Genomic DNA, 11,516 nt, shown 5'->3' with positions numbered 1-11,516 from the left:
CCCCGAGCCAGCCCCTCCTCTTTCTCTCCTTTCTTCTCTCTTTTTCGCCCCGCAGACAGCCAATTCTTAAAAAAAAAAAATTGCAAGGGCTGGACAGACAGAGAAAGGGAGAGAGCAGAGGGGGAAGGAAAGAAAGAGAGACAAGGGGAGAGAGGAGAGAGGGCGGAGAGGGGGTGGGGTGGTCGTCGGCGGTGGTGGGCTTCGATGATGGTGGGTTGCTCGGCATGGTCGGGATGGGATGTATGTGTTGGGTGTTTGTTTTTTTTTTTTTCTTTTGTTTAGGAGGGGGTGTGCAAAAAAAAAAAAAAAGGGTATAAAGTCTTTTTCTAAGGCTTTTTTTTTTTTTTAGGAGGAGTGTGCAAAAAGAAAAAAAAAAGTGTGCAAATAGCTGCCCTAAAAAAAAAAAAAGTTTTTGTTAATTCCACAATTGCCCTTTAAGTTTTTTGCTTTGTTTGCCAAGGTCACTAGCATCTGTGCTACACTTCTACAGTTCTACCGTGTTCCTCTCCCTCGCAGTCCGTCTTCTACCGCCCCCTCTCTTCGTCTCACTCCCTCTCCCACGCACTCTGTCTTCTCCGAGCCGTCGCAAAGGTTCTGAAATCTAAACCAGTCCCATCTCTTCCTCTCACTCTCTCTCTCTTCCACTCTGCCTTCTCGAAGCTCTATACACTGCAAGTGAGTGCCTCAACTTCTGCACCGTGCTTTGGAAATACCAGAGAAGGAGGAGAGGAGCTATACTGAAAATCTTCACACAAGTACAAAGCTTGTGTATTCTCAACGTATTTTAGGTATTTATCAAGATTTTTTATTTTACAATGTTACATACATGAGTTTTGGTTATTCTGAATGAAATGGTTCATGCTTTTTGGATAAAATGTATGCAATATTTATTGGGTTTGATATTTCAAAGGAAATAAGTAATGGGTTTATGGGTTTTGATAGTCTGAATGTGTCATCTTTGGTCAATTTTGTTGTTGAGGGGATAGAAATTTGTAATCCTTGTAGACATAGCGCTTGAAGTAATCTGTGAATAAGAATGAAAACAGAATCTTTATCCAGGATGAGTTGCCCATTTCTAATCCTCTTGGGTGAAGCAACAATTTTGTTTGATAACATAATTGGGAAAAAAAGGTTGAAATCTTTTACATTTGCCAACATTTTGATGGCATTAAAGATACTTTGAGCTCTTGGTTGTGTTGCTTTTAGGTTTTGAATTTCTCTTAATTTGATTTTGAATTTTCTTAATGGCTATGAGATGAGACATTCTTCTCAGTCTCAGTAACACTAGTATAAATTTGCAATCTTTGCATCTGCAGAGAAAGAGTGAGCAAAATGTGGAGACGAGTGGTATCATCGTCATCAACTCAGCTCCAAACCCTTGCCTCAGCCTCAGCCTCATGCAGATCATCATGTCTCAAACTCAGCTGTCGATCCCCTGCTCTCTCCTCCCCCCATGCCCCATTCGCTTCCTCTTCCAGTGCATCTGTATTTGCTACAGGTCATGAGCATGAGGAAGTTGAGGCCGAGCTTGAGGTTAGCAATTTAACTATTACTATTATTGTTTTTGCAATTTTTTAGTAAGCTTTAAATATGATATTTGCTTAATTATGGGCTACTTACTGATTTTATTTCATTATATGTTTATACAGGGAAGGAACAATGCACCAAGGCAGGGTGGAATTTATAGCGGGTATTATGGTCAGAATAATGGGCAGTCTCAACAGAACCTAAATGGGGTTTATGCAGATAATTCAAGGGCTCCTCAACAGAGCTCAAATCAGTTTAATCAGAGTTACAGTGGGGTTTTCTCGGGGAGCATGGGAAATGAATATCCGAATAACCCAGTTCAACAAAATGGAAATTTTAGTGGGTATTATGGGCATGAAAATGGAGGGTTGCAGCAGACCCCAAAACTGGCTGGGGTACATTTAGGTAATGGAAGTATACAGAATCCATATGTGTCTCGCCAGGAGGGATCCGTAGAAGTGAGACAGAACCCAGATGGTTTTAATTCACAAAGCAGTTCAGGGTCTCAGGGAAATCTGAATCATAATTATATGCAGAATTATGCACAATATCAGCAAAATACAAATGGTTATTACACAGAGAACAATGTGATGCATCAGCAGAGCCCTAATAATGGACAATATCAGCAAAGCCCTCATGTTGGACAATATCAGCAAATCTCACATGCCGGACAATATCAGAAAATCCCACATACTGGACAATATCAGCAAAGCCCGCATGCTGGACAATATCAGCAAAATCCGAATGTTGGACAATATCAGCAAAGCCCATATGCTGGACAATATCAGCAAAGCCCACATGTTGGACATTATCAGACAAATCCGGATGCTTTTCAAAATACGATAGTGGATTCTCAAGTAGCAAGTGAGTCTAAATCTGGAGGACAACCGACCGAGGCTTCTGAAAGTAGCCCTAGAGGTACATTTGAAGAATTGGATCATTTTTGCAAGGAGGGGAAAGTTAAGGAGGCTGTGGAGATCTTGGGTCTGCTAGAGAAGCAGCATGTTCATGTGGATTTGCATCGGTATCTACAGTTGATGCAGGCATGCGGGGAGGCTAAAGCTCTAGAAGAAGCAAAAGCTGTTCATGAAAACATTACAAGGTTTCTGTCTCCATTAAAAGTGAGCACCTACAACAGAATTTTGGAGATGTATTCGAAATGTGGTTCTATGGACAATGCATTTATGGTTTTCAACAAGATGCCAAAGCGTAATTTGACGTCTTGGGACACTATGATAACAGGGCTTGCTAAGAACGGTCTTGGGGAAGATGCCATTGATCTATTTACTCAGTTCAAGGAATCAGGGCTGAAACCTGATGGTCAAATGTTTATGGGGGTTTTCCATGCTTGTAGTGTCTTGGAAGATACTAATGAAGGATTGATGCATTTTGAATCAATGAGCAAAGATTATGGCATTGTCCCAACTATGGATCATTATGTGGGGGTGGTACATATGCTAGGAAGTACAGGCTTTCTGGACGAAGCTTTTGAGTTCATTGAAAAGATGCCATTGGAACCTAATGTTGATGTTTGGGAAACCTTGATGAATCTCTGCAGAGTGCATGGGCACTTGGAGCTTGGGGATCGATGTGCTGAGCTTGTTGAGCAGCTAGATTCCTCCTGCTTAAATGAGCAATCAAAGGCTGGCCTTGTTCCTGTGAAAGATGCAGACATCGTAAAGGAGAAAGAGAAGAAAAAATTAGCATCGCAAAATCTTTTAGAAGTCAGGAGCCGAGTCCATGAATATCGAGCAGGAGATAGATCTCATCCTGAGAATGATGAGATTTATGCTCTACTTAGGGGTATGAGGGAACAAATGAAGGAGGCTGGCTACATTCCAGAGACTAGATTTGTGTTACATGACATAGATCAGGAAGGCAAGGAGGATGCTCTGCTTGCCCATAGTGAGAGACTTGCTGTTGCTTATGGTCTCCTCCACAGCTCAGCTCGTTCGCCTATTAGGATAATAAAAAATCTTCGTGTTTGTGGTGATTGTCATAGTGCATTGAAAATCATTTCCAAAATTGTAGGCAGAGAACTCATCATACGAGATGCTAAGAGGTTTCACCATTTCAAAGGCGGCTTGTGCTCTTGCCGAGATTATTGGTGAACAAAATGAAATTTGATTTTTTGTTTATCTCAGGTATTATTTATATCTCTCTCAACTTTCTTTTTAAAATGAAAAACTTTTTTTATAATTAGTGTATTTAAAATGCAGCTATGGCAATAAAAAAGTTTGCATATGGCAACATAATGTTTTTGGAAGTAATTTCTAATTTTAAATCTGGATTGTTCTTTTTCAGTTGATTATTTAACCTAAAGCTCTGATTAAATGTCATGGAGTTAGTGTTTATATGGTGTACCTTTAGAATATGTGATGGTTGGTTCTGTCTTTTATGGCAACAATGGTTGGTTCTTTTTCAATTTGTGGCATTTTGTCAGCTGTACCATTAGAGTTTAGTCTCTGATCACTTTTCCTCTGCTGTTTTTCCCCATGTAGTGACCATTAAGTATGTTTTGTTTTTGCTGCGCTTTAACTTGAGAGAATTGTAGCTCTCCAGCGAAGAGAATGGTGGCATCGGAACAAATATATTTTCGTTCTCTTGATGAAGACTCCTGTGGGATCAAAAAGCTCTTACAAATGCAGTATATATGGCACATCTGACAATTTTTGCAGACAATATTCACTTTGCTACATTCGTCCTGCAGCTTAAACTTTTTGCAGAGAATTTGCAGGGTTGCTTGTTCTTCCCATTTGTACTTTAATTCGTTTTCTTGGCTCAGCTATTTAAGCAGGCATGACAAGATTGTACAAGATGATCATTTTTTTTAGAATGAATAGTTGAATTTTTTGTTTTCTTTTTGCTTTCTGGCCCTCGTTTCTGAATTGTCTGGTTATACTATTGTTCTAGGCCATTCCATGTTCAAGAATACATGAATATATTCTAGGATACATTTGGTAGCCTTTTTTTTTTTTTTTTTTCTGTGCTGATAGGAGCATATATCAAATGACTTGTTTTGAAGTCTTTTTTTTTTTGGCTGAATTAACAAAATAACAACTGAAAAGTGAACCATGCCAGACACCAATCCCATCAGAGAAGAAGAGTTTTTATTCGTCAGAGATCAGAAGATAGAAAGAAGGTTATTGGGCCAATTCAAACACCATATAGTAAATGGCCATAATTTGTGGATGAATTCTTGAAACATGACCTAAAATTACAAGGATTGAATTTGTCATTTCCTCTTTTTCTTCTAGTTCAAAAAATGATGGAATGGATATACACCAATTAGATTTAGTGCAGTAATATTTCTTTAGAGCCAAATGAAAGGGAATCGAATTTATTGAATTTAGGACATTCCAATATACATTGGGAAAGAAATACCACAATCGGGGGCAACAAAAAAAAAAAAAAAAAAAAAAAAAAGAGGATAAAAGTGGAAAATGTAAAAAAGGACAAAATTTTGGTCAAAAAACTAAGCAATGGCTTCGCCCGGGCTCGAACCGGAGACCTTCAGTGTGTTAGACTGACGTGATAACCAACTACACCACGAAACCAAGTTGTCTAATAGATGATGGTTACGATATAATATAAGAACGCCTTCATTCTTATTGAAAAATCAACGGCATGTCGTTTGTGTTTGAAAGCTTATAATGGGCTGCTCTATGAGTCTCACCTAGTGAAGTCTGAGACGCTAATGGAGAAGGGATTTCACAAGCAGCAGGGAGACGAGCCATGGAGGGTCCTCGAGTTCTACAGTGGTATCGGTGGCATGGTAATACCCACATATCCAAAACCACTTTTGCTTCCTGTTTTCAGATTTTTAGTGGTTTTCTTAAGTGTGTTTGTCTTTGTAATTGTTAGAGGTACTCGTTAATGAAGGCGGGAGTGAATGCCAAAGTTGTGGAAGCATTCGACATCAACGACACAGCTAATGATGTTTATCAGCACAATTTCGGCCACCGTCCCTATCAGGTTAGTAAACTTTGTGGTGTTTGACTACTGGTACTGGAGGATAAAAAATTTGTATCTTTATGGCTACCCAATTCGATTTTTCTTGCAATTATTCTCTCAGATGATCAAAATTTGGATTTATATCATTTGTTTGAGGTTTTGGCCTTTTGGGTTTTTCCTTTCAACTTGCTCTAAATTGGGTCAGCGTATATTTGCACCATTTGTTCAAAAATTCCCTGACTACCTGTTGTCAGTATCCAGTGTTTGGCTTTTTAAGCTGCTTTTGTTTGGCAGTTATTTATGTTTGGCCTATCAACTGCTGAGACATGGTATTTGTTAGACCTACTTGAGCTCATATTGTACTGAAATTTAATTATTCTTGTTCCTACAGGGTAATATTCAGAGCCTGACTGCTGCTGATCTCGACAGTTATGGGGCAAATGTATGGCTTCTTTCTCCTCCTTGCCAACCTTACACTCGACAAGGTTAGTTTATCATCTTTTTCCTATTTACAGATGTGTGTGTGTGTATATATATATATATATATATTTATGTAACATTAATTTGCAAAGAATTTCACTAGCTACTTATGATTAGGTCTCCAGAAGCAATCTGGTGATGCTCGGGCATTTTCATTTCTCCAGATTCTTGAGTTGATACCACACACTTCGCAACCACCAATTATGCTATTTGTGGAAAATGTTGTTGGATTCGAGGTCTATTCTTGGAATTTTTAACTTTATTATAATAAAAAGATTGATTTCTGTTTATTTGATTTCCTCTTTTTTCCTGGTTGCAGATATCTGATACACATACAAAAATGATAGAGATTTTGGGAAGAACTAATTTCGTTACACAGGAGTTCATATTGAGCCCATTACAGTTTGGTGTGCCGTATTCCAGACCACGATATTTTTGCCTGGTAGCCTCCTCTCTCTGGTTCCTAGACTCCTAGTAATTCATAAAAATCTGGAAGCTCTTGTGATCTTCTTCATTTGAAGAATTTTAATCTTTCTATCATATGTTCTTTTATATTGAAGGCAAAGAGGCAACCTTCAACCTTTCAGAGCCAACTTTTTAATCATCAGCTTCTTCGGTCCCCAAGGCCATTATTTGGGCATACAAATGCTGATGAGACATTTTTATGTGAACTTGATGACCCACAAGAGAGCCAGGATAAGTTGCTTGAATCTTGTGAGCCGATAGAAAGCTTTCTTGAATTCAAGAATTGCAGTGATTTATCAAAGTCCAATTTTGTGGACACCACTACTGTTTCTACAGACACTGTTGGAGCTTTGGAGAAAGATGAAGGGAGTGGAGATTGTAGTAGCACCTTAGATCAGTACTCTGTCCCATTAAGCTTGATAGAGAGGTGGGGAAGTGCCATGGGTATCCTTCTTTTATTTTGTCCATCATTGATCAGAACATAGATTCTTAACAGGAATCTCCTAGGTCTGCAATCCACCAGAGGGAACTCTTGAAGAGTGAAAACTCACAAATTTTATTGAATAATGGATTGCTTATGCAATGAGGCTACAATAGGGGAACAGTCTAATGTCTCCTAGAATATAAAAGTTAACAGAGAAAATTAAAGCCACGTTCCTACGTCATTTTTTATCTTATTTTATTGAATGATTCTTTCTCTTTCTCAAGGAATCCTTAATACTGCTTAGATATTGTCTATTCTGATTCAAAGCGATGCTGTTGTTTTACAAAAAGTTATTATCGATATGTGAAGGGTACTGGCTCCCTTTTGGCAACTGTGCAGGTAAGACATCAAATTAGACATGAAGTCACAATCAGTGCATGGAATTGGGATTATGAATCAATCTGAAAAAGCGACTTATCTGGTTATTATAAAAACACATGCTGGATTGTTGATACTTAAGCACTCAGATGGACATATTAGATTGGGCCACTATTTAACAGTTCAATTCCTGGTCATAACATGACTCAATACTTAACAATATCCCATGACATTGTTCCTGCTTGACATTTACAAAATTGTGATATGCAGCCACAGAAAAATGATAAAGTATCTTCATTGAATGAGCAGTGCCTTAGATACTTTACCCCTAGGGAGGTATGCTAATTTCTTTTACATCTCCTTTATGTTCCGATACATTTGTTTCAAGTTTTTAATGTCTGTTAATCTTCTTGAAACAAAATAGGTTGCTAATTTGCATTCTTTCCCGGAAAGTTTTCAGTTTCCACTGCACATAAGCCTCAGACAACGGTATGTCAATATTTTATTTCATATACTGGTTCAGCTTGAGTGTATTAGCTGATATTTGATGAAATTTTTTCGGTTTGTCAATAATTGAGAAACGAATATGAACTTTTCTGCTTCCCATTTTGTTGGGATGCTCGGGATGCTCTAATGTTAAGCATAACAGTAATTGTTAAGTGACTGAGGTTTCTTGTCCATTTCTTTTACTGTGCAGTTATGCATTGCTGGGGAACGGTTTGAGCATAGCAGTGGTTGCTCCTTTACTCCAATATTTATTTGCTGAATCATCATGATTATCCCTAGACACCCCAATGTAACAGATGCAGACCTCGTCATTCAGCAATATGAATCACTATTTATATCAACCAAGGAGCTTAAACTTCTCTTGCCGGTTCTTGTTATCTACACTGTTTCGAGACAAACATGGTGATGCACTCAGGTTGCCAGCTGCCTCTAAATGTAATATGATGTGCCTTCATTTTACAAAGGTAGCAAACAAGGGAGGAGGGGCCATGGTCCCTACAAACTTCTGAAAAAAAAAAAAAAAAAATCAATATATACATTATAGAGAATACCAATGTGGTGAGCATGTGTCACTCGTAAAAACTTTTTATCTTCTCCTCTACTCTTCTCAAGAACATTATAGAGATTTTATAAATTGGATACTCTAACTATTTAAATGTTTCAGAGATTAAAAGTTGAAACAAAAGTTTTAAGTAATCTATTAAAACCTAAAAATAACATTTTAAGTAAACATATTTTCACCAAGTAGTAGTGCTAGAGGGAAAACAAATGTTGCGAAAAAAAGTTGGGCCTCTTGGCATTTTCCTTCACCAAATAGCCTTAATAATGAATTTTTTTTTCTTTTAAAAACCAAGGCCTCTCAATATAAATATTGATGTAATACAATCAGCGCCTTTTTTTGGTAATTTGGGGAGGAGGGATTGTAGTTGGATGTATTGTGGGTAATTTTACGGCTCTTTTAACTAGGCTACCTAACAACTGCAGCCCATCAACAGTTTAATATCTATTTTTTAAAAAATAATTGTACAATTAAATCAAACTAGAAAATCAATGTTTAAGAACATGGTATTAGAGTGAAAGACAATTGGTGAAGAAGATTAGTAAAATATAATATTCAAACAATAAATTTTTAACATACTTACAATAAATAAATTCTAAAAGTAGATATCTAGATGAGGAGACTCCTTTTGTAATAATCGAAATAATATCTTGTGAGGTCCACTCTATATTGTACTTCAATGATGCCATGACATATATTTCAGGTCTCTATTTAAATATTATTTATGCAAAAAAAAAAAAAATTAAACAAAATGAATACCATTAAGTTATCTAATTTTGTTCAAATAAATAGACGAACAAAATATTTTCAATAAACACTTAAAATGATGACTATTTAATCAATTGATGAAATGGTTTCTCATCGATCTAATTTTTTTTGTAGGGATGGCCTTCAATTTAGACTGAAAAATTAGATAGTTCTGATTATCAAAATACAATGTAGAGTGAAATCACTTAACGGATCGAAACTTCCTATCTAGATGAATACATAAAATTATTATCAATACGCAAAATTCTTGTGAATATGTTTTGGGCATGAAATGTTACACAAATAATGTGTTATACCATTCATACTAATTATATGAGAATATATGTATAATGTACACAATTTAGCTGAATAAAAAAAAATATGTACACAATTCGGAAGTTTCATAATACTTTTTGAGAGCTACTATTTGCACACCCTTTTTTTTCTTTTTGCACACCCCTATTAAAAAAAAAAAAACTAAAAAAAAAAAAGACAATAAACCCCCTCCCTTCTTTCCATCTCTTTTTTCTCTTGTTCACACCCCCTTTCCCCTGTTTTTTTTTTCTTCTTCTTCTTCTCCAACCTTCCCCCAGCCAGCCCCTCCACCCAACCCACCTAGCCCCTCAACCCCTCACCCGACCCACCCCTCCCTCCCTCCCCCTCCCCCTCCCCCTCCCCCTCCGGCCTCCCCCCTCCACCCAACCCACCTAGCCCTCCAGCCCCTGCACCAACCCCCCCAGCCCCTGCACCACCAAAACAGCCACCACCACTACCACATTCTTCTCTCTCTCTCTCTCTCTCTCTCTCTCTCTCTCTCTCCCAAGCAAATAGAAAAAAAAAAAAAAAGTGGCAGATGGTTCGGCACTGGTCTGCCGAACCACTGCCACCTTTTTTTTTTTTTTTTTTCTGCTTGGGCGAGAGGTGAGACCACCACCGGTCACCTCCTCATTTTCTCTCCTCTCTCCATTTCTCTGTCTTGTCTCTAACAGAGCCAAGCTGCTGCCAGCGCCACTCCCGCGTCGCACCGTCGAGCTTCCACCCCGGAGAAGTGCCCAGCTGCTCCATCGACGATGCGACCAGGCAGTTGGGCGGGCGGGTGTTTGAGCTCAGTGCTGCACAATGTGGCTGGAAGGAGTTGGAGCCGGCAGTTGGGCTTCGCGGAGCTTGCAGGAGAGGTGGTGTTGCGGGGAGGTGGAGTCGCGAGAGAGAGAAAGGGAGCTAGGAGAGAGAATGTGACGGGGAGGTGGTGCTGCCGGGGAAGAGAGAGGGAGGAAGGTGGTGCAGGGAGGGTGCGGGAGAGATGGGCTGGGTGGGTCGGGTGAAACGGGGGGAGGGAGTGAGGTGGTGCTGCTGCATGCGGGGAGGAGAGAGAGGGATTGAGGAGGGTGGCCGGTGCTGCATGCAGGGAGGTTGGTCGGAGAGGGAAGGGGTTGAGGGGTTGGGTGGGTTGGGTGGGTTGGGTGGAGGGACTGGCTGGGGGAGGGTTGGAGAAGAAGAAGGAAAAAAAAAAAAAACAGGGGAAGGGGGGTGTGAACGAGAGAAAAAAGAGAGGGAAAGAGGGGGTGGGTGTGTAATGAAATGAGGGTATTTTGGTAATGGGTTGGGTGTGTGTGTGTTGAGAGGTTTTGAATTTGAGGTAAGTGTGTGGGGTGTGTAGGAGAAAAAAAGAGAAAAAGGGTGTGCAAAAAGAAAAAAAGGGGTGTGCAAATAGCAGCCCTCTACTTTTTTTAATACTAATATAGCTAGTTTTTTTTTTTTTTTAACTATTCATTAGTTACTATTAAAATTATGTGGGAAACATTTTGAGATATTGGTGAAAACTAAAAAGTTTGGAAATAAATATTGACACTCTTATTAATGTGTTACGTTTCATCCTCTCCAACCATTAAATCTTGTCTCCCCCCTTGATAACAAATAGAATTCTAATTTAAGCAACACGTTCAATCGTAGGGGTACAATCTTAAAAGAAATTTGGCTCAGTTACTCAAATTATATCTTATTTCCTTTATTTCTTACATTTTTTTAACTATTATTCACTTTATATTCTTACAGTAAGTATAACATTACTGTAAGAAAATTTTAGAATGACTCTTTCAATGTGTATTATGCTCTTAGTTATTTTCTTTAGTTGAAACTGAAGCAAAGATAAAAGTAAAACCATTTGGTGTACTAACTAATGAAATATATTTGGCTTTAGTGAGTTTAATATGTTTCCTTTTGAATGAATCCAAGAAATCTTTAAGTTCTTAGGTTAGACCAAGTAGTGAGGTAGGTGAGAAAATGAGTTAGAATTAAGCTAAGTTCATGGTTCAATTTCCTCGAATGAAAAAAATTATAAGATATAACCGATATACCGCTACGTAATATAACCAATCTAACGTGTAACACATAGACTGGTTATACCACGTGTCAATATATCGGTTATACAAAATAATTTCTCCCTCTAATGTAACAAAAAAAATCCAAAAATTCTTT

At 38.4% G+C, this 11,516-nt stretch overlaps 2 protein-coding genes and 1 non-coding gene across 3 annotated transcripts; 2 read left to right on the top strand and 1 right to left on the bottom strand.

Annotated features, from left to right (window-relative positions):
• The first annotated feature begins 401 nt into the window (after positions 1 to 401).
• MEF8S (Pentatricopeptide repeat (PPR) superfamily protein) lies at positions 402 to 4,445 on the top strand. Its single transcript, XM_086250952.1, has 4 exons — positions 402 to 788; positions 1,317 to 1,533; positions 1,650 to 3,671; positions 4,029 to 4,445. Exons 2-3 carry the CDS (start codon positions 1,333 to 1,335, stop codon positions 3,636 to 3,638), a joined length of 2,190 nt encoding a protein of 729 aa, XP_086107078.1. The 5' UTR covers positions 402 to 788; positions 1,317 to 1,332; the 3' UTR covers positions 3,639 to 3,671; positions 4,029 to 4,445.
• Positions 4,446 to 5,010: 565 nt separating this feature from the next.
• On the bottom strand, positions 5,011 to 5,084 carry TRNAV-AAC (transfer RNA valine (anticodon AAC)). The gene has a single exon. It is a non-coding gene; the product is annotated as a tRNA-Val (tRNA).
• Positions 5,085 to 5,198: 114 nt separating this feature from the next.
• DNMT2 (DNA methyltransferase-2) lies at positions 5,199 to 8,300 on the top strand. The gene is made up of 10 exons (XM_086250953.1): positions 5,199 to 5,302; positions 5,392 to 5,502; positions 5,873 to 5,966; positions 6,079 to 6,197; positions 6,281 to 6,403; positions 6,522 to 6,870; positions 7,155 to 7,249; positions 7,499 to 7,564; positions 7,653 to 7,717; positions 7,926 to 8,300. Exons 1-10 carry the CDS (start codon positions 5,225 to 5,227, stop codon positions 8,002 to 8,004), a joined length of 1,179 nt encoding a protein of 392 aa, XP_086107079.1. The 5' UTR covers positions 5,199 to 5,224; the 3' UTR covers positions 8,005 to 8,300.
• The last annotated feature ends 3,216 nt before the right edge of the window (positions 8,301 to 11,516 follow it).

Source organism: Dryas octopetala, chromosome 7 (assembly GCF_963921425.1).
Source record: "Dryas octopetala chromosome 7, drDryOcto1.1, whole genome shotgun sequence".
Taxonomy (NCBI): Eukaryota; Viridiplantae; Streptophyta; class Magnoliopsida; order Rosales; family Rosaceae; genus Dryas; species Dryas octopetala.
This window is presented reverse-complemented; position numbering and strand designations above follow the sequence as displayed.

What these genes read in the sequence shown, in the direction of transcription:
- MEF8S (XM_086250952.1), top strand. Translation starts at nt 1,333, where the DNA reads ATGTGGAGACGAGTGGTATCATCGTCATCAACTCAGCTCCAAACCCTT. An exon ending in AAGTTGAGGCCGAGCTTGAG is followed by an intron (nt 1,534 to 1,649) that starts GTTAGCAATTTA and finishes ATGTTTATACAG; the next exon opens with GGAAGGAACAATGCACCAAG.
- DNMT2 (XM_086250953.1), top strand. Translation starts at nt 5,225, where the DNA reads ATGGAGAAGGGATTTCACAAGCAGCAGGGAGACGAGCCATGGAGGGTC. An exon ending in CCAACCTTACACTCGACAAG is followed by an intron (nt 5,967 to 6,078) that starts GTTAGTTTATCA and finishes ACTTATGATTAG; the next exon opens with GTCTCCAGAAGCAATCTGGT. An exon ending in AAAATGTTGTTGGATTCGAG is followed by an intron (nt 6,198 to 6,280) that starts GTCTATTCTTGG and finishes TCCTGGTTGCAG; the next exon opens with ATATCTGATACACATACAAA.